The sequence below is a fragment of the Strix aluco genome, chromosome Z (genome assembly GCF_031877795.1).
Source record: "Strix aluco isolate bStrAlu1 chromosome Z, bStrAlu1.hap1, whole genome shotgun sequence".
NCBI classification, from domain to species: domain Eukaryota; kingdom Metazoa; phylum Chordata; class Aves; order Strigiformes; family Strigidae; genus Strix; species Strix aluco.
In genome coordinates, this window is record NC_133971.1 from 47,076,993 (window position 1) to 47,099,828 (window position 22,836).

The 22,836-nt window shown below is 37.2% G+C and overlaps 1 protein-coding gene across 1 annotated transcript in view; it reads right to left on the minus strand.

The window, feature by feature from the left end:
- Window positions 1-22,836, minus strand: part of SNX24 (sorting nexin 24) — a 101,110-nt gene that overhangs the window by 6,423 nt on the left and 71,851 nt on the right. The window contains exons 4-5 of the mRNA XM_074811563.1: window positions 1,339-1,433; window positions 188-220 (exon numbers count right to left, since the gene is read on the minus strand). Coding sequence (XP_074667664.1) covers window positions 188-220; window positions 1,339-1,433 — 128 coding nt within the window. The remainder of the gene's footprint in view (window positions 1-187; window positions 221-1,338; window positions 1,434-22,836) is intronic.

Here is a 22,836-nt window from a genome sequence, read left to right on the forward strand (position 1 = left end):
ATTCATACTACAAATGGATGGATCTAGCACAGCTGATGAAACCAGCCATAATATTTAACAAACACATCTAATTTTAATGTTAAAATACTGCTGTTTTGTTAACTGCAAGGAACCAATACAGTAAACGCCAATAATTTTAAGTGGTTTATTAATCTGGTACCCTAGAAAGAGTAGGAGTCAAGCTCACCTTGATTCTTCAGATTCTGTTTCATCAAAAGAGCTGCAAGTAAAGTGTCAGGAAACTTTAGTTATAAACAAAATTAACTCCACTATAAAAAAACCCAACCAAATCCATTAAAGGAAGCAACCTTTTTCTGGTCAGTAGCTACATAATGCAGTGTTATGAAATGAATGTGGGAGATCGTGTTTTACAACAACTACGACTTGGAAATGACAGCTTCCCTTTTACTGTAACAGGTTCACAAGCATCTATCTATCTGCTATGAAGTGACGGGGTACAGTCCCACTGAGCATATTGGCTGATGTCATTAACTACAAGTGAAAACTACAAGTCTGTTAGCCTCTGAATCACTCTGGAGATGGCCCTGTGCCATAGACACCTCTGAGTGTAAACGGACCTCAAAATTATCTCCACTTTCTTTCAACTTGCCTTCTCTCCACTGCAGATCCACACAGCTTTCCTTAAAGTCAAAAAGGGCGGGTACCTTTCTGGGAAGCAAGTTCTGGTAACACTGCTGGACTATCAACTACATCAGCTTGCATAGCAAAAGAAATTCTCCCTACAAAGCTTATAGCTGCAGATGGTAACAGAGATTCCAGTTACACTGGGTATTTCTGTAGTCATTACATTCTCAATTGTACTGAGATTCCCTTCCCCCACCCGGATCAAGAACCCTTCCCAGGGGAAGGGCAGTGGGGACATTGGGGTAGATGTCATCAGAAAGGTAAAAGACCCCATTTTCAAACACACAGAGGGAGATCATAAAATGATGACAGAATTAACTTCTATTTTGTGGAGATACTATGACCATAAAACACACGTAAAGGCTTTCTATGCAACCTTAGTGAGTATTTATGAATATCTTACATTTCAGTAGATACTTCAAGATCTATGAGAAGATCGTATTTTTCTCATCTAAACTCTCCTTTGCTTTCCAAGAATACCACATTAAAACTCACTTCTGTCTTTGAACAGACTGGATTTATTTTACCATCTTTTGGGGATATATAAACATACTTAACATGAACCCAATGCCCATTATATTTCATAGTGTTAGAGTTAGCAGCAAGACCATTTTAAGTCAATGGAATTGCATCAGCACTGAGTGGATATGGGCCTTTTGGCCTCCATGTATTTTTCAGTAAATGAGAGCTTACCCACAGCTTTCTGCTTTTGGCAAGGTAGGTACATGGCGAATGTTCAGGAAATCAAGAAATATTTTAGGGAGCTCTTCATTTTCTAAAATGACTGTCTGTAAAAGAAGAAAAAAAAAGGCACAACAGAAACCCAAGGTTTTTTAGTATTTTAGATATCACACACTTTTATTCTAGCTACCAAAACATTTCCCACTTGCAATACCTTTCAATTCTTCTCCTTTTTTTTTTACACCCATTGTTGGAGGCCTTCATTTCAAATAGGAGAACCACAGTTCCTAATGAATCACATACAAATACCTCCGGCTCATGCTACTACATCCTTTTTCACCTGCTGTCACTGGTGCCAAGCTAGATGCCTCTCAAGCAGAGACGTCTGATTCTGGAACTAAATTATTGCCATGCTCATTTGTGAATAAAATTCTGTTTATTTAAAACATAAAGTAAAGCAGCTACAGCTCAGTGCTTTCACATTCACTGCACAGAAGACTCCTGCCTGGCACATCGGTGGAAAAAGGAAGTCTCCAGTTTGTGCAATTTTATTATTGCATGCCTTGGTACATGCTAACAAGGGAAACTCTTTGCTTGGCCTGACAGATCAGCTTACAACGTACTCCTTAAATCTGTGCTGTGACTCCTAATGACAAAGCTCTGACCAAAGAGCTGCTGGCTAGACCTGCCACATTCTTCCGCAGCAATGGCATAATGGCCAGACTCTATCCTCCTTTGTTTTTCAATTGATGATTTACAATTTTCAGTAAGTTAATTACAAGTACATTTAAAAATATGTACAAAACAAATGAGATGCTTAGGTTCCTGTTCATCATGAAAGAATGACTTTTAAAGGAAACAATAAATCTCTTGACAGTTTCATAGAAGCAGACCAAAAATAATCGTTGATCTTTAATTTTCACAAGGCAAACAAAACAGTTCATAAATTTAACCTATGTCTCACCTGAAACATTAAGCCCTTATTTATTTACTATTCACAGTGTCATACATTCTGATAACACATGTACATCACAGGCAAATGAAAGCCACAAGCTCTTCTCTAAAGAGCTTTCCTTCACAAAGGCCTGATCCAGAGTGAATGTATGCATGGAAGAAACTTCATTAGATTTATAAATAAAATTACTTGTACATGTAAAGCTATCCATGTTCATCCTGTTCATTTTCACACCCTATGTTAGTAGAAACAAACCTAAAGAAACAAGACTAGTGATAGGAACAAACATTATTCTCCTTACATTCAGGAGGTAACCTACTCCTGCTCGTGTATTCTTTTACATTACAATATCACTAGGGAGACACAATAGTATGTAGAGGATAACAGGATCACAAAAAAAATAGGTTGGAAGAGACATCTAAAGGTCATCTAGATTTTATAGCAGGTTTTTATAGCAAATGGCTTGGTTATTTGTTTAATGAAAACCCAGTTAGTGTAAAAATTACATAAGATGTACATAGACTTAAAGAGAGAAACACATTTAAAAACAAAGATATTTGAGAACTGGTTCCTTTTTTATATTACGTTTGAAAATCTGAATTCAGAGTCTACATTTCTTCAACAGCTGAGGACATCACTAACAAGTCTGAAAAAAATAACAGAAAAATGCAGCTTTTGAACTTTTCTGTTCTAGATTCTAACGGATGTAACAAACAGGGAGGTCTGAAATGTTGGCAAGTGTTAAGCCTTTCAGTTCACCTCTATATGAAGATGCTGCATTAAAAAATGCCACTTCATTTGCATTCTGCAAAATCAGCACTTTGCTGCTGCAAAATTTATCCTGTTCTGCATTCAGGTTATGTATGCACAGAAGGAGGGGTGGAGGAGGATGCATATGCAGAGTGTGTGTGAATTGCATAACAATGTGTATGATTTGCTAAAATAAAACCATCTAAAAACTAATTATATGCAATGAAGAACTGTGAAAAGTTGTATGAAGATGTTTAAGGGCATCCAATGCTTACATTCAACCTCATACTTACACCTCCTGACAGCTTCTTCCAAAAGTTGAGCTGCCTGCTGAACAGAACAGTGATTGTCAGGGAAGAAGAGAAGGATACCTCACTGTATAAAAGGAAAACTTCTGACAGCTCTTACAAACCTATTTGTTTCTACTTCCACTCTCTCTAGGTTAATATCTCATTCTATTATTTTAGGTTTTTTACATGACATGCATCAAGTCAACACAAGCCCTGCCCCAACCAAATATATTTCACAAAAAGATGTAAGTAAATAGCATCTGGTTTAGTGTGTTAATCCATATAGTTTGTTATCTGTCAATAACTCTGCTTTGGTGATCAATAAATTTGAAAATGTAGAATTTACAGAGAAGCAAAGGCAATTTTGCACTGTACTTTCTTGGATGCCACCTCTGTTGACTGGAAATCTTGTCATTTCCAGAATTGTATGAAGGGAGGAATGACTGCATTGAAGAAGGATTTTGCAACTGATGTAATGTAATGTGACATGCATTTTAAGGAATTAAAAAATAAATGAAGGTACAAGTTAATTATACTAATAAGGGGGCAAATTATCTTCTGGCTTGACTTCATTGGCTTCGATGCAAAACAGGGCCAGAACATACTCCAGGCGTTTAATATAGATGGTACAAACCAAAGGAAAAGAGAAAAAACCTGGGGACAACAGAAAAAAAACTCAGCCACACTAGATTAGGTGTGTCTGTCTTGCTGCACTTTCTACCTCTGGTGGTGGCCCACAGTGGATGTCCAGAGAAAAATAGAAGCATTCTCAGCTTCCTATTTATGTTGTTCAAAAAATACTCTTAAATCAGAAATAAATGTCATTATAATTGGCTTAATTTACCTGGAACAACCCATAACACAACAGATTTTTTACTTCTGACTGAAAACCTGTAAGAAATACTCTGCAAACTTGATGATCTTTAAATAATACCTGAGCAGAATAGGAACCAGCAGGTAAAGTCTCTAAACCCCTAGGTATAATTTGTGATGTAACATCCTTAACTGTAGTCTTTGTTCAAGTAAATATATGCCATTGCCTTGTAAACATGACTATTACCTTGTTTGCTCTGCAATCAGAAACAAAGATATATATACATATTCCAAGAAATAAAAATTCACAATTAGTTTGTCAGGAATGTGAATTTCTAATACATCCTAATTCTACCAAGATCGTAGCAATGAGTTTCAAATATGGGCCCCAGAGTGCTAAGTAGACTAATTTAAGAAAAAAACCAGCATGTGTACTTCCTTCCTAAAATAAATAGAACAAACCCCCAAAACTAAAACACCTAACACAACCTCTGGCAAGTGATTTGGGAAGTGACTCCAGAAATACATTTTTTAAACTCATTGATTTCAGCTGAACTAAGAGTATAAGCGCCATATTTTCTTAGAAAATCGTAAAGGGTGTTTATCTGTTACTGTCACACTTTAATGAACTACTCTGCGCTTCAGGAAAAAAAAAAAAACCACAAGGGAAAGCCTGATGTTTACATCAGCAGAAATGTCTTTTTCATCAAAAGGGTGCAATTATTATTATGTAACACAAATCACAAAAATCCCGATTTTTCTACCTTATCAGTTTCATAAAATCATGTTCCCTAAGGATGTCATTGATTAGTTGCACATGTTCTTTCACTGACATCTGAAATACTTAATTGTCGGTTATCTTTTCTCCTTCAGCCAGTAAAATATAGTCACAAAATTGCAGAGGGACTTGTTCTGCCTTAACCTTAGCTAGATGCCATCATGCAGTGGAAAACAGTGCTAAAATATCACAGGATAATGCTCTCCAACAAGGGAGACATATAAACAGCATAATGATTTCCCACGAGTTTCCTTTTTAGAAAATTGTCACTAAAGCCAGGGTAAATGGTGACATATCTTCACAGAGGACACTGCGAAATCGAACACTGGCATTCTAGTTAGGTCCAAACCTACTCATCAGCCAATTATAACAGTAACCGAACATCTTGCTGAAAACCTGAACAAGACCACTTTGCTAACCTTAGGAGATCATGCCACAGGAATGCATCATTTTCACTGCTTTTTATTATTATTACTGTTGCTGTTTTTAATGAAAAAAGATTTAAAAATTAATTTCTTAGAATCACCTGTCATGCTTTCTCAACGTTGTTGGAACAGCTGTTGGAGGGGGAGAAATGAGAGTGGGGAGCTGAGTTACAAGGTTTTTAGGAGTCCTTACAGACTTTTCCATTCAATTGTGTTTACTTTGAAATGCTGTACTGTTAGGGTGAAAAAGTTCATGACAGTTTTTCCTCTTTTCACAGGCAAAGATGCTTCACAATACCTAATTCACTGGTGCAGCTAAAATGGGGGAGAAGAAAATCAATACATTCCAGCTACAGTAAGTAGGCTGGAGTGTCAGTCTCCACTGGGACCAAAACCCACATCTTTTAGAACACTTTAGAGTCTATATTCTTCTATTAACCTGCTTTTCCTGAATTGCTTTACACAGTCCCATGAAATGATAAAAAGGTTACCAAAAGAACACATTAACTAAAAACCAAGTAGACGAAGGAACAAGCCTTTAAGAGCAAGCTTTTCTTTTTTTAAAGTAATAGCAGATACAATAATGTTTTGTATTACCCATTGTGAAGAACTATTAAGAAACTCACTCCTTTCTTCAGTGAGAATGTTGTTATAGGTTACTAGCAAGAATTATTTCTAAATAAGTTGTCACTTAAGTTGTCATAGTAAGGACTCTCCACTTTTCATTACTACCAGAAACATTCACTGATGGGCAGTTTTGTAAGAACAGGAGGATGTTATCAAACACACTTAAAACTCTGTATAAAGATAAAAGAAACATGCAAACACACATACAACAGCACAGAAGGGATGCTCCATATGAAGTACCAGCTGACTAACACTCCCAGTCTGTGTATCAAAGGGAAGTCAGCAGTAAGAGTGCCAAGGGGAGCTTGAAACGGAACAAGATACTGACTGTAGGTGTTATATGCCAAAATACTTCCAAAAAAGATCCATAAGTTACTGAAAGTTAATGTAAAGTCACAAAAGTTAAAAAAAAAAAAAAAAAAAAAAAAAGGTGCCGAGGGGAATCACACCTCTGAACCTCAAGACTGGAGAAGAGTAGAAAAATTCCTGCACCAACTTTCAGATCAATTTGTTATACTTCCAGTGAGCTTAAAACTCACCAGATATCTCCTGAGTGACAAATCCATCTATCGCAGCATTCTCAAGCTACGCAGAGGATAAATGAACTAGATGGAAGCCCAATAGGTTAAATGGCTGCTGGATCATCACTGAAAATATGTATGCACAACTTCATGACAGTGTCTTTAAGCTAATAACATTTTTATTTAACTATTACCTAACATACCTTTAAAGCACTTTACTCATTTTGATTAAAAATACTACCAAGTAAGTTTAAAGGTAATGAGTACTTTAGCTAGAAAGTTAATTACACATTTACAGTTCCAACTAATATTTAACTACTAAGTGCAGAGCAGATTGACTTGAGGCTAAGTGTACAAATATAATTGATTTGATGTGAAAAATACAATATTGATTTTTTTTTGTGGAAAACTGGGAACATAATGTAGTGCAAGCAAACAGTGAATCTCTCTGCAGCAAAATAGGAGACTAGCCCTTGAAAGATTAGAAACAAAGTATAACAGACTACAGTTCCTTTGAAAATAGAAATGAAAGGAAGCAGTCAATATAATTTCCTGAGATACTGCTCAAAGGATTGGAGGTTAAGACAAAGCTGAATGAGAAATGAAGAAATCAACAGAGCAAAAGTAAAAGAAACAGAAGGGCAGGACGATTTAATGATATTTAAAAAAGTTAGTAGAAACAAGAAAGGCTTTTAAAAATAAGTAACAGGAAGAAGTAGTAGAAAGTAAGCAGATCCATTATTGACAAAGAAAGACACCAAAATAAATGATTTTAAAATGGCTGAATTGAAGTGTTTTTTAAAAGTCAATGGACCACTAAGACAACAAACAATTAACAAGTAATTAAGAACATGTCAATAATGCTGCTGATAACAACAGGTGCAGGAATACCTTAGACAGTAATATATATATATATATATATCAATCAGTAGATCCAGAAAACATACATTCTAGGATGGTAAAGAAATTAGGTAGTTATGCTTGGAAAAGTTTTCTCAAGAGTATAGGGGAAGAAGGTTTGGAAAAAAGTAACCACATTTACAATCCACAATACAACAGGTAAAGCAGAAGAGGTTTAAACTTGCAGTACTGTTTTATGAAAACTTAAAGGAACTAAATACAAATATGCTGTAATGAAAAAGAACTCCAACATTCAGGTTGCAAACTATGACACCTGGAAATTTTGGAAACCAGCAGGTTTTTTGGTTTCTTGCACAGTCAGATGCTGCCCTCCTTCTGTGCTGATCCTTGTGCACTGAGGAGGAGGCTGAATGGGAAAAAGAAGCAAAATCCAGCAACAGTATCTGATCAGGTAATTAAAGACTATCATAAATACATACTCCAAGGTGAATAAAGCTGGTACTGAAAATGTCAGTTCTAGATTTTCCAAATTTACAAGTGTTTCTTCTTGCAGTCCTAAATTTATTCCTCTAAATATCGGGGTTTAGTGCATGTTCCTGTCTTCTTAGTATGCAATAACCCCTTCTTAGAATCACAGAATCATTTAGATTAGAAAAGACCCTTAAGATCAATGAGTCCAACCATAGAACTAAAACTACAAAGTCCACCACTAAACCATGTCCCTAAGCACCACATCTACACATCTTTTAAACACCTCCAGTGATGGTGACTTAACCACTTCCCTGGGCATCCTGTTCCAGTGCTTGATATCCCTTTCAGTGAAGAAATGTTTCCTAATATCCAGTCTAAACCTCCCCTGATACAACTTGAGGCCGTTTCATCTCCTCCTATCACTTGCTACCTGGGCAAAGAGACTGACAGCACCTCGCTACAACCTCCTTTCACGTAGTTGTAGAGGGCGATGAGGTCTCCCCTCAGCCTCCTTTTCTCCAGGCTAAACAACCCCAGTTCCCTCAGCTGCTCCTCACAGGACTTGTGCTCCAGACCCTTCACCAGCTTTGTTGCCCTTCTTTGGACACGCTCCCACACCTCAATGTCTTTCTTGTAGTGAGGGGCCCAAAACAGAACACAGTATTTGAGTCATGGCCTCACCAGTGCCAAGTACAGGGGTAAGATCCCTTCCCTGTCCCTGCTGGCCACACTGCTGGCTCATATTCAGCTGGCTGTCAACCAACACTCCCAGGTCCTTTTCTGCAAGCCAGCTTTCCAGCCACTCCTCCCCAAGCCTGCAGTGCTGCATAGGGTTATTGTGATCCAAGTGCAGGACCAGGCACTTGGTCTTGTACCTCATATAACTGGTCCTGGCCCATCGCTCCAGCCTGTCCAGATCTCTCTGTAGAGCCTTCCTGCCCTCAAGCAGATCAACACTCCCACTCAACTTGGTGTCATCTGCAAACTTACTGAGGGTGCACTTGATCCCATCAACCAGATCACTGATAAAGATATTAAACAGAGCTGTCCCCAGTACCCCTGGGGAACACCACTTGTGACCAGCCACCAACTGGATCCAACTCCATTCACCACCACTCTTTGGGCCCGGCCATCTAACTAGTTTTTTACCCAGTGAAGATTACACCCAAGCCATGGGCAGCCATCATCAAGTCATCAGCATTCATCACTGCCAGATTTAAACTCTGAACCCTCAGCATATACTTTTTATTTTCTTTTTATTTTTAATCCTCTTCAAAGGATATCTCTAACTGAGGTCATAAAACACACAGAAGAGTATTTGCTTGTTAGAGTAACAGGTCAACAGGATCACAGAGTATTCCTCCAAAGGACCTAAGGGAACTCACTGATAAATTTTCTGAATTAACATTGGTGCATACCACATTGTTTATAGCTGCTTTAGAACTGGAGGACTAAAAAAATTACAAACATAATATATATAAAAAAAAAGAGTACCATGAGAGAACTGATGATTTATAAACTAGTATGCCTGTACCAGGGAAGTTAGTAATAACTACAATAAGGAGAATTAGTGGGCACATGGATAAATACATCTGGATGGAAAACAATCACAGGGCTGCTGTTAAGGGAGACCCTGTTCCAAAACTTACTGTGACCCCTGAAAGGATCAACAAGCACAGATAAATGTGACCCTGTTGATAGAGCCTACTTTAATTTCCAGAGGGCTTTTGACAAAGACCCCCACCAAAGGTTTTAAGGCAAACACAGCAGCCATGATCCTTGCAAAGATAAATAAGTAGTTACAAGTCCTGAAAGAGAGGTTAGACCACAGCTCAGTGATGCATATCAGAAAAAAGTAACAAATGATGGGCTTTAGACTGATGATTAGTGATCACAGGAGATGCTGGGGCTACAATATATCCCTCAAAAGATAAGCTTGCTATCCAGCAGCAATTTAAAAAAGCAAATCAAAAGTCTATTAGAAGCTATTAGAAAAGGAATTAAGAAATAATTGGAAATTATTATTATTTTTTATTATTATTATTATTATAAAAAAGGAGGGGCTTTAGACAGAAGGATGGACTTCTTCATGGAACAGGTAGTTGACACATGGGCCACAGGACATTGCAGATGCTGAAAATTTATGTGTTTAAGGAGAGACTGAATAGATTGATGGAAGAGGAATTCATTGAACTGAAAATGCATGGAAATGGAGAGTGTATTAAGGAGGAATTATCAAAGCATGTTCTCTCTGTTGTCCCTCATGTACCTGCTCTTGAGCACTATCAGGGGCAGGCTATTCTCCCAGAGGAACCTCTGATCTAATCTGCTTCAACTATTATTTTACACTATGCCAGCTGAGTTACAGGGTTAATTGTAGTAGTCTGCAGTGGCAGATGGCTCTCCCAGAGAAGGAAGATGGAGCATGGCGGGGACATGGCCAATTCATTCTCTCCTCCCTCCATTTCCCTTATCCTTTGAGCCATTGAGGTGGTTGGAAGAGGCTGCTCACACCTGCCAGCTCTCACCAGCAAAAAAACACAGCGAAAGGTAATTTGTTGGCTTTTGTGCACCCACAGCTCCTCTATCTCATCTCCTAGCATTAGTGAGTGTGGAGATTTGCTGAGGGGACATGGGAGCTCTGTTCTGCTTTATGGATCTCACATGAAGGACTGCTGGGGACAGAGGACTGACCTGGAGGCTGACCCAGTGGGCAGCCATCGTCCCCATTTACACACAGTGAAGATGAAGGGGTGATGCAAGGATGATAATCCAACACTTCTTTCTTGCTGTCAACTCTGAGAAGTTTTATTTTAGAAATATGCACATTTCTTAAAAGATTTGCAAAGCCAAATAATATAAGAACAAAACAAAGATAAAACAGAAAAGAGTTAATGGAACACAATAAATATTTTAAGAAAACTTAAAACATCACTCGGAACCAAATATTGTTTGCTTTGTTCTACCTGTATTGAATACAAATTACCTGACAGAAAATAAATATCTGAATGTAAAACAGAAGTGAAATGACCGTTATTTCAATTCACTAGAAGTTTTATGTAGATGGGCTGTGAGATATATTAAAGTAATTCACACTTCATTAAAAATGTTGTTTGACAGAGAATACAGTTTTGACTACAGAATGGCTGCAGTATTTGTAAGTTTACTTTCTAGACATACTAAAATATATATAAAATATTTTTTCTTCTGTTACTATTTTTCATTTCAAATGAGTTTGAAAAAAATTGTCACCTATTTCTGCACATAATATGTTTACTATTTTTTCCTGCACTGACATATTTTCTATCTACTGTATTTACTATGCTTGTAAATAGTCCTTTATAAGGCGGAAAGCTATGAACAAGCCTGAAGAAAAGGCAGCCATTAAAGAACTAAGCTGTATTCCATTCCTCAGCATGAAATGCAACAGAATATTACCTCAGCAGTCAGAGAAACAGAGGAGTAGCTCTGCAGCATGACCAACTTTCTCTTGATCCTAAAAAAAAACCCATTCTCTGGATAACATCACAGACTATTCTGTTAAGACGCAGATGTTAGATTGGATTTGGATTTTTTGGTCAGACAATGTGGTTTTGGTCAAGTAACACAGCTTCTAGAGAACTGAAAAAGCCCAGAAAAATACTGAAACATTTAAGAATAGCCTTGAAATAGCATTTTCACTTCTTTTTTTGCTTCGTAAGAAATGATCTACAGCACTAACTCATTTTTCTGGGAACAAGGAAAAATTCAGGTGGTTGATGAAGACTGAGGAAGTCAGCTATGAAAACAAGTCTTGCTCTTCACAAGAATGACTATTTCATGCAAATGTCATATCAAAAATCTAGAAATCATCTGAGGATGATCTCCTCATCTGCATTGTTTCCACAAGGTACTGAAACAAAAATGCTATTCAACTCTATAATAACTTGTTATTTTGTCTCCCTGATATTTTCTTGTAAGAGGTTTTGGATCAGAGTAAACTCTTGAGAAAAGACTCAACATTCCCTTTGAAACTAATTAGACTAAGCAGCAGACACCCACTCCGAAGTCCAAACAAGAGAATGTAGAAAGCACAGGGAATTCACTACTCCTGGGGTTAATGAACGTATTGTGTCATTTTTACAGTGGTAAAGAAGGGATAATGTACCAGAGCAAATATATTTAGATTTACATGGTGAGGGTTTTTTGGGTTTTGTTTTTTAGTTTTGAGTGTTGGTAGCTCTTTCAGCATAAAACGTGGTGTTGAGTAAGGACTCTAGGCTATTTTGCAATGTTGGAAGAGTAACTGCAAGAAAATTGGTAAGCTTAATTTTAAAATTCTGAAGTTTACATTAAATTTTAATCAGCTTAACAAGAAAATACATGTTGCAGTTGCAAGACATTTACTTACCTTTATGAGCAAAAGCAAGGTAAAAATCTGGTATTTTTTTTCTTGAATTATTAAGATACTAACAATTTACACTGATACCCTAATTCTCTAGTTAATGAGGTGGCTGCTTACATAAGGGCAAAGAAGCACAAAGTAAGTTTTGACCACTAACAAACTCAGAAATGAGAGAGACAGTGCTGAGAAAAACCAGTCTCAGTCCTAATGGTATAAATAGATACCACAGGAATAGAAGAAGAATATAAATGTATTTGTTCGAATTTGTGAAAGCAACTGGCTTTCTTGTAGAACCATGGTAACAGAGAAAACCCTGTTTAAAAACATGCACTTTTCCAGGTCCCATCAAATCAACTTCTGTTTGTAATAATTCTTATGTTTAAAACATTTTCCTAGCCCCACAGGACAGCAAGACCCAATCAGGTTAGAACAATGAGGTAAATGCTGTGCCGACAGCATTAGCCATTGATTCAAAAGCATCTGTTTTCTTAAAAACTCATCAAGGTTTGTTCTCTTTGAAAAACATTCATAAGAAATTTCTACTCTGGATTGAAGCCAACAGGTTAATGTCAAAGATTCAGACAATCTCTTCTTGCCTGCTTATGCTACATAAGCAGCATAACAAATGGTCAAGATGTAGTGACATCTAACCATATGGATATTAAAAAAGCTTAGACAGCATTTCATAAATTACACAAGCAGGTTGGAATCAATGTCAGAGAACAGAAGTTTGAACAGATGAAGTAGGTCAATTTTTAAAAGACACTCATATGCACATTTAAATTAAATTTTTGATAAATAACTAGCTACTAAGTATGCTGTGAGAATATTTTGTCAGGTGTCATAATTCATGGATTATTTTAATTAAAAAGGAAGGCAATATAAATGACGTGGAGGATAGCAGAACAGTCATAATGGAGTAAATTATTTCCCCAAACAACATCAGAGCAGGAAAATGCTCAACACTGTTCAAAAATCAACAGTAAGCACTTCCAGCAGTAAGAGTCACTGCAGAACAGTCAGGTGGGCAAGGAAGACTTTAATATGTATTGTCAAAATATTTAACCGGTCCAGTTTTGTCATCAAGAGGCTGAGTTTGTTAACTCTCATACTATCACGCTTGTGGATCTTGACGGATAGGTTATTTCTATGTTAAAACAGACTGATATAGGACTGCACCTCACTTCTCAGTACCACCCACCATACTACTCTTCCAGAAAAAAGACTTTAAATTATCTAAAATGTTTTGTCTTAGAACTACCATTCCTATGCTTTATTTACTGAAACCCTCTTCTATCATATATCTACATTTCATTAAAATCTGTCAAGCAATTAAAGATCTTGCTCATGTCAAAATTCTGCATTAAACAGCCTTTCAAATAAACTTTCAGAAAAAGTTCTCTTTGTCCCTCTTCCCCCCCCCCCCCCCCCCCCCATTACAGGAGAGATCCAACTGCAAATTATTAAGTTCTTTACTCATCAGTGAAATGAACTGTTTGCAGAATCAAGCCCAGCAAACTGCTGTATGATTTTGTCTTGCTAAGGAGTCGACAGTCTTTACATCGGTAGAAAAAAAATGTATAAATAAAAAATACAGCAGCTAAGAAGTGTCTGCGATGCTAAATTCTGGATGCTCTTTACAATCTGAAATACTTGCTTGCTCATGGATTCAATATGCAGTGGGAATGAATGTTACCAAAAGTGCTAGAACTAGACAAAGCAACTCCCTTTCTCTGCAAGGATACAAACCCTGCTTTTTGCTTGCATAGAGCTGCTAACAGAAGTTGCAAGGTTTTCCCTGTTTTTTCTTGCAAAAAACCCTAACCCTGAAACAATCCTCAAAACCTCATCATTCCTTTTTCACTCCCACCATCCTGGCAAAAAATCCCACCTCTCTTCAGAGAAATGAGCATGCCTTGTTACATGCTGCTCTGTAACTATAGGAGCAAATCAATAGCAGCTGAATGCCATCTGCTTCGGGCAGCAGAACAGCACCAAAAGTGTGAGCAATGCATCTTCCCTTATTGAAAGGTTATTTTATGCAAGTAAACAATTCATCGTCTTCTTGCACGCTTGATGCTCATTTACCACTTTTGATCAATAAAATATGCAAAACAACAAAAAAATTGAATCCTAAGAGTAGTTCTGATGCCAGTGTGATAGTTAATCAATATCAGGTCTCTGTTCAGTAAGGCAGGCAGCAGGGTAACTCCTTTATTGTATGAACCTGGGAAAAAGTGTGGAAATGTGTCTTGTTGCCTCTAAAACGCAATAAGAGAGTGAGAAACACAGCTTTTATCCTGCAAATTAAACAAAGGAGAAAGAAACAGGAAGCACTATTTTAATTCTATATTTTTCCCCTCATTATGCAAAGGGTCCTCATGTCAGCTTGCCTGATCATTTGTTGCAAAGAATATGTCGCGATGCTGTTGATAGAGCTATACTATCATAAACACAGATATTTGGTTAAATTGTAGCCATTACAAGACATACTTTGGACAGCAACCCACTCTGTTTCCTTCTACCTTATTAAGTCTTGGTTTTCAATGTATTTATGTTTCAGGTGAACTCAGTTTTTCTGTTAAAAACAAACTGCTATGGGAATTTCTTTTGCACAGTGTTTCTCTTAGTCAGACCACAAACTGCCTTATTACATTAAGTCTCCTGACAATTGATTCAAGTAGAATACTTCTCTCCCAACAAAGAAAACGACATCATTTTTACAGATATTGCAGAACAAAACCTCCAATTTAAACAGTTTCCTGAAATAACACAAAATACTTGAAATAACAGTTGCTACTCATAAAGGCTCTCTACTCTAGTGAGCCATATATTCCAATTTCAAAAACAACAAAAAAAAAGCTACTCTCTCACTTTAACAGCAAATTTGCAGATTATATCACAAAGATAAAGCCACAAATTTAGTTGCATGCTGTATGTTCTGATCTGCACTTAATACTGCATTTTCTTCATTGTTCTTTCCTGCTTGCATCTAGAAACACAATTATGATGTGGCCTTTAATCACTTTTGGTTATTTGAGCTGAAAAAAAGCTTGGTACACTTCTGTAAAAGAGTATCTTATGCAGGGCTTCCATTTAAGAGAACTACCAAATACAAGACTTAAAAAAAAACCCAACGTTTTTCTCTATATTTGCCACTTTTGACACTTCCCAATGTACTGGTCATGGATTTCCGGAAAAGATTTATTAAAGCAAAACCAAGCAATACTGAATAAAAAAAATAATTTCACTATCAGATTAGAACTAAACACTAACTGGCAGTCAAGCAGCAGCACTTATACACAGGAGAGACAGAAAATCTCTTGGTCATTGTTCAATTCTCATAATTCTGACAAAAACAAGACATTTGGAAGAACATATCTATAAATCATCTTGTATGTAATTTTTAAAGTAATTACTGGTAATTAACAAGGCACACATTCACACATATGAAACAAGTCCTGACCAATGAAACTTCTGAAATGTAAGATAGGTTTGGGTTTTGGGTTTATTTAATTCTGTGAATTAGAGGCATATTTGTAAGCAACAGTTCAAAATTTTTCTTTTATAACCTTGTAAGACCCCAAACATTTGTAGTTATAATAGGCAGCTGCCCCTTCTACATAACGATCAAGCTCCTTCTGCATGCCGCCTTCAAAAATGCTTATGAGTTTACATGAACTCCAATATACGGTTTGATCACATTTATAGAAGCCAAACCAATTTTGATCAAATTAATAATACAGGACATAGTAGTAGTGAAAGTGCAGTAGCTTTGAGTCAATGACCCAACTAGCAGCAAGGGTATAATTTAAAGTCAGAAATTTCCAGTGCATGCACCGTTAGCCACAGTGAACCTGTTACTGCTCTAAAGGGAATTGTTTGCCTCTTATTAGATTTTCTACAGCACAGCCATAAGTGATAAATGTACTGCTGTACTCACTGTCAAGTTAATCAATGCTGCCAAAGTTTTGTTGACCTAACAGTAATCCATAAAGTGAGCGGCATTTTCTCTATCCCTATGACATCTTGGTCCTCCGTGGGGATACAAATCTTACAACAGCCTCTTAAAAAAAAATGAAAAAACAAAGCAAAGCAAAGTAGGGGGAAAAAAAAGATATTTTCAAAATTCTGTCTTTAAATTAGCAGCCTGTGAGAATTCCTTGCCCCTCTGACAAATTGCTTAAAAATGAGAGCTATGCAATGGATTCAGTTTGATAGTTAAAATACTAGCAAATGGATAACTTCACAGAGGATAAAGCTTTGCCTCCTAAAAAAGAATGTAAAAAACTTCAGGAGTCTTCCAAGGAGACAGTTGTGAACACAATTTACTCATGACCAGATTAGTGCACTGGTTCAAACAGAGCATGGTGCAGCAATTCTGAAGGCAGCAATGTGAAAACAACAATAAAAAATCACCACCAATAAAACTTGTCTATTGCTGCATCTAGCTGTGATTCAGAGTCTGTGAGAGGCATCAGCACTTAAAAGAAGAAAAAGTCAGGAAACAATCCCTGGTAAAATGAGCTGCTCTATAAACAAACTGCTGCCATGCTCTCACAAGCAATTATAGACATATGAAATATGAATTGCCATTGATTTTTCTTCTAGAGGTCACTCTGCTCCATGTTTTACGTACTCTAGGCATTTATTTGGGTGGCAAACTGACAAGTTTTTACAGAATTAAGGGAGCAATGTAATCCTTGCTCAATTGCAGGTACTTCATTATGGTTCTGTTCCTTGACACTTGTCCCTCCCAAAACTCACTAGCAAGGGAGTCCTTGATAAAGGTGAGGAACAATGCAATTACTTGTGAAAAGAGACTATCCTAACTTGGTCAGCAAATGCTTATTTACTTCTTCTGTGCTGATGGCAGACAAGCAGCACCAGCGAAGGGCTGCATTTATCACAGCACGGCAATTCTGCAGATAATTTTCTGATTTGGCTAAAACTCTCCACTTTCTTGTTATTGAAAGAGGGATGACTTCTCTGGAAAGGAGAAACAAGATTGCACATTAGCCCCCTAACAGAAGTAACACAGCTATCTGGATTGCTGTTAAAAATTATCATAACATTAAAATACTGCAAGAATGCCAAGCTGCTCTCTATAAATGTTGTGGGTTTGATATTATCTTCACACTTAGCAATTGCTTGATGTTTCTTACTCAGCAACCAGTGAACTACTTAATTTTGGCCAGTAAAGTCCACAGATGAGGTTGAAACTGAAAATCACGAATTCATGAATCATATATTCTGACATTTTCAGACAGCAATCTTCTTTACTTCTATTATTAATTTTTGGCACAAATACTTGGTCTCTGGGTTTCCCATGCAAGAAGAACTTGCAAAAAGACTGTCTTGCACCCTTCCTTTCCAAGGGTTCTGTCCCTGAAGGCTCTGGTTTACCCTACAGGTAAGCCTTGGCATCTGAAGCTACGGTTAAAACGTTATTTTAAGTCACATTTCTTGGTGTCTCAATGAAAGGACAGAACTGTACTATAATACTGTGCTACCAAGAGCTCAGTAAGACTCTAGACTCCACGGTAAGCCGATAAAAGAGAGTATGCCATCAGTACAAGTGAGTCTGGAGAAGTGGTGCCCCAGAATCAAAGTGGATGTGGATACAGTATAAGGGTTCAGAAAGAATTTATAATAGAACTAAAGTCTACAAAAATCCTTGCATTCTCTGTTGACTGAAAACAGAGGTGACCTTCTACACATGATCAGAAGACAACGCTATGACTGATACGTAGATTGAATAAACCAGTCAAGAGGACAAAATGAAATTTCAGGGAAAAAAAACCAAACCGAGAAAAGGTACGAAGATGGTAGGGACATATGAAGTTCAAAGAATCTGCAATAGATGTAAAAATGATAACATGGTAGTTGAGATAACATATAGATATAAAAAAGATAACTTACTGGTTATAACTGGTAAATATACTACAGCGAAAATTATTTAGAAGTCCCCATCCACACATTAACAAGCCCAGCTTCTCCATCTGTCCTGCATCTCAGCGTCATTCATTGGTCTGACGGTGGACTTCTCTCTGACTTCCTTGGTGAACATCACCACTTTATAAAAATGGGCAAAAATAATTGACCAAAATAGAGCAATGGCCACATTCAATTTTTTTTGAGATGCCAAGTCTCACTGCTAGACCTCTTCACTAAAATGCTCTCTGTACTTTTACATTAATAATACTGCTCCTGAGTATCTGCACTGGACCACAGTTACCAACAGCCTCCTGCACCATTAGAGCACAAACTGATCACAAAACCCACTAACCTTTATTTCCAATAGTACAGGAAGACCCCAATATCCTATAGTAATTTACTCTTGCAGTACATGTGCTCATCACTCCAGCATTTAAATTTGGATAACTGATTAAGGTCACATGATCAGACTTGCCTGAATTTGATTAATAAGCAATCCACCTGTAAAGAAGGTAAGCACTACTGTATGACATATAAATACAATGTCATTGCAAAAAAGCAAACTGCTTCCTAATCCTGAAGTTATACAACTGCTGCTGTTGGATGATCTTCAAGGTCTTTTCCAACCTAGACAATTCTGTGATTCTGTGATTCAAAACTATTAGAATGTATCTCCACTGCATGACCTTGACTGAATCCAAATACACAGCGAAACATCTGATGGGATAATGTAAAGACAGGTGCTTAAATGCTGGTGGCTGCAAGACTGTTGATTGTGAATCCTGTGCACAGTCTTTGCTCCTCTCTCATCTCCTGTTGCTTTATGAGTGCTTTTGAATGTTACATTAGGAATCTCCCCCACTGAACCAGGTGTGAGAGCTGGAGCCCATGCTGAAAAGTGCACTTGGAGAGCTGGATGCCCTGACATCTGGAGAAACAGGGAGAAGTTTCACTTGTTTAACTTCCTCATGATTTCCTGGGGACATTTTGAACATTTTCCAGATGCCAACATTACAGGAAAGCTGCTCATAAAACCAGTTACTCAGAATACAACTGTGATCTTGTAGTGACTTGCCAGAAAGATTACCAAAAAAACCCAACTGTAAATAACCTGTGTTCAACGTGCTACATCTGTTGCAGCATGTCTGTTATAATCAGTTTATGAGCTGATAAGGCACCATACTGTCACAGTTACGAATGTTGTATTTCCCTACTGATGATGATATTCTAGAAATAAAGATGCTCAAAAAATGGAGGATGAACTCCCCCAGTCAGATACACATAACTGGAATGACATTTTCTCAGAATGTTTTATTGGGAAAGTTATCACTGACCTTTTCATTTTCCTAGAATAGACATACCCAGTGGGTTGCAACAGCATAAGAAATAAGATTTTTATCCAGCCATTTCTGTAATTCTACAAGAGCAGATTCCAGCCACATTGCTGCTGTAAAGGCCAGGGATGCACCACGCAAACTGCTGTTCTAAGAGAGCAGTTTTAAAAACTGTGGCAGCTGGTATATTTGTGCTGTCAGTTTACATGAGTGATGCCAACATGCACAGCAGCGATACAACTTACCTAGTCAAGGTAGTTCCATAAAAACTGACTTAGAAATTAGTCTGCTTAGTGTGTAACAGACTATGTGTATCCTCTCCTGCCTTCTTCCTGAGGGAGCACATTACTCGAAAGCCTTATATACACAACAAATACCAACAACTGAACCAACATGCAATCCTTTCTTTGAATATACTAATACTCAAAGCCCAGAAAATTTATTTCAGTATCTAAGGTGACAGAGAGGTTTTCTCCTCATGCTGATGCACTCATTTTCAAAAGGTGAAAGGCTGGCACTTAAGGGTGAGTGTGGTTTTCCTCCAGTTTGTCATTAAGGGAAATATCCAGAGGACCCACGTGCAGAATGATGCTTAGACTATGTGGGTCAATAGCATTTGGTATGCACAGACAACTGGAAGAAAGGAACACCCATCAAAAATGTCTAGATACATATCATTAGGGACACCCAGCTGTATTAAAGAGGAATCAAAATCCAATGTGCTAGGCTGAAGTCTCTACCAAACACACAGGTTACTGGTTATTAACATAAGCAAGCCACACTTAAGAGATTACTATGTCCACTGAACAGTAACAAACACAAATGCTGTACTATAAGCAGGGCTTTCTTGAGCTTTAGATGCAGTTGGAGTAAATCTTGTGATTGGCTCTGAATTGTAGGATCTGTGATTTTCCCATGTCTGTTATTTTCTGCAGCACGTTGAAGGAGAAATGTACAGAGCAAAGGTGTCAAATATAATTTGACATTCTTGTAACAGAGGACTTGAAACAGCTTTTAGTGCTTTATTGTGAGGAGAAACAAACAAGACTAATTTCTGTTATCACTGATAAAATTTTAATTTGTGCTTAGTGGCTACTCTCAACTCTATTTTGTTGCATCAGTGCTTCTTATTGCTTTATGTAAAATTTGCATTCATTGATAATGTTGGTTTACTCTGACTGTTATACTGAGCTTTCAACTAACTGCTCTCAATTAATCTGTTCCACTCTTTGATAGCTTATTTATCAGATTGGGAAAGATAGATTTAATGGTGCTTGCTGGAAACAAGTTCTTTAATTGGAAACACCAGAGTGTTTAGCTCACTTCGTGCTCTAGCAATTAAGGACAATTTGGAAAAGCGTTTTTCCCCCTACTATTGTCTCCTTGATTAGATATCCAAAGAAGCAAACAAAACAAATGACAATACCACCTAGCAATATTGGTTCAAATAAAAGCCCAGCAGCCAAATTACTTACTATGAGAAATGTGAACCATCCCCATCAATTCCAATGCTGTGTTACATTCATTTTGCTGTATCTTTGCCTCCCAAGTAGGTAAATGGCAAAATTTCTTTCAAAATGCATAGCTCTATGCCTGCCTCTATACAATTATCCCTTTCTACAAATAAGCCAAATCAACAGAAGAAATTATTTTTCTTGATTAAGCTCCCACATTTCTCTTGGGATGAAACAAAACAAACAATTAATCTTTCCTTATTTGTTCTCAGAAGAACCTGCATCCCTTAAATGTACGATTACCAGGGTACCTGTGGCAGGCAGTCGGCAGCAATTAGGCTTGTGCTGAAAATGAATGGACTAGAGTCAGAATGCCTAATCTGCTGAGAGTTTCTATAGGAGGGCAAGGTTAGACCAGGAAAATTCCCTTGTTGTGGAAATACTGTTAAAAATTACCACTTGACTTCAGCATAATTAACAAGGTTTGGGAATTTATATGAACTGAGTAATTGAAAAGAATTAGCAAGAGATATATACATTAATCTTCACCAGTTACAATGTGCCTAATGAAATTAAAGGTTCTACTTCTACTTCACACTTTGTTTCTGCAAACTTTTTTCATCTACAGAAGAAAAAGTAGATAAAGACAATTATGAGAAATTAAAAAGAAGAAACTATCACAAAACTCAATTTTTATATCAATACTTCTTGGAAGATTTTTTAATATAATTCATAGCATTTATCATAAGAAACTCTATGAAAGTTTCTGATTTTAATGTCCATGTTTTTAAAGTCAACCGGAAAAATCCCTATCAGGATTATAAATCTAGGCATCATTCAGTAATGTGTATTGTTTTTAAATGTACTCGGACTTAAATTCAAGCCCGTCTCTGTCAAGACGTTGTGCAATCAACAGTTTCAGTAAAATGAGCTTTTATACACATAACTAAATCCATACTGTATTCGGATTACAGAGACAATAAGCAGGTGAAAAGAAAAATAAAGGCAAGCAACGCTGATGTGTGTGGAGATACACAACATTAGCAGAAGATAACAAGCATTTGTATTCTCTTAGGCTACCCATGAGCACAGAACGTTCTCCCCTTAGTTCACTCCGAAATCCTTCAACATATCCTTCAGAGAGGAGACATGCAAGATTGCATAAAAGCCAAGAATAGGGAACACACAGAGGGAATTATATCTAATGCAAGAGAGTCCAATTTACTGCAGGACCAAAGGCAAAGGCTCACTGACCACCTTCCCACAACCTATCTGAGGAAGACTAGTCATCTCGTCCTCTGCTCACCTCTCTTAGCTACTGATGGACTAGCTCTTACTTCTTGCCTAAGCAGTCCTTGCAAAGAATTTTTCTGTTGCTGTGCTCTTTCCTTGCAACATCTCTAAAGCAGAACTGCTTATTTAATTCAGTATCTTCTGGTAAAACCCTGTGATTAGTTCCACAGTTTATTTGTTTGGTTGGTTTTTTTGTTTGATTAGTTGTTTTTTGGTTTGGGTTGGGTTTTTTTGTTGTTTTTTCCTTTCCTTTTTTTCCCCTTCAGAATGGTCTACACTAAATGATAAAGCAATGTTAAATAAGAACATTAAAGTTATTATGGCACACTTCAAAGTGAAGAGTTGTCAGGTTAAGTTGGTCAGTAAAAACTTCCTTATGTGTAAGGATTTATTTAATGTTGCTTACATATGTAGTATGTTCACATACTACTTCTTCCCCCCAGAATCAGTTCTTCATCCAAAGCACAGAATGGATGGTATTCAGTTATTCAGCATATATTCAATATTTTGTTTTATTCTTCTCACCTCCAAATGTGGTCTCTTTCTTACGTGCAAATTCAAATCATGCTATAAAGACAGAATTATTCCCTTCATGAACTTTTTCCCCCAGCCCTCAT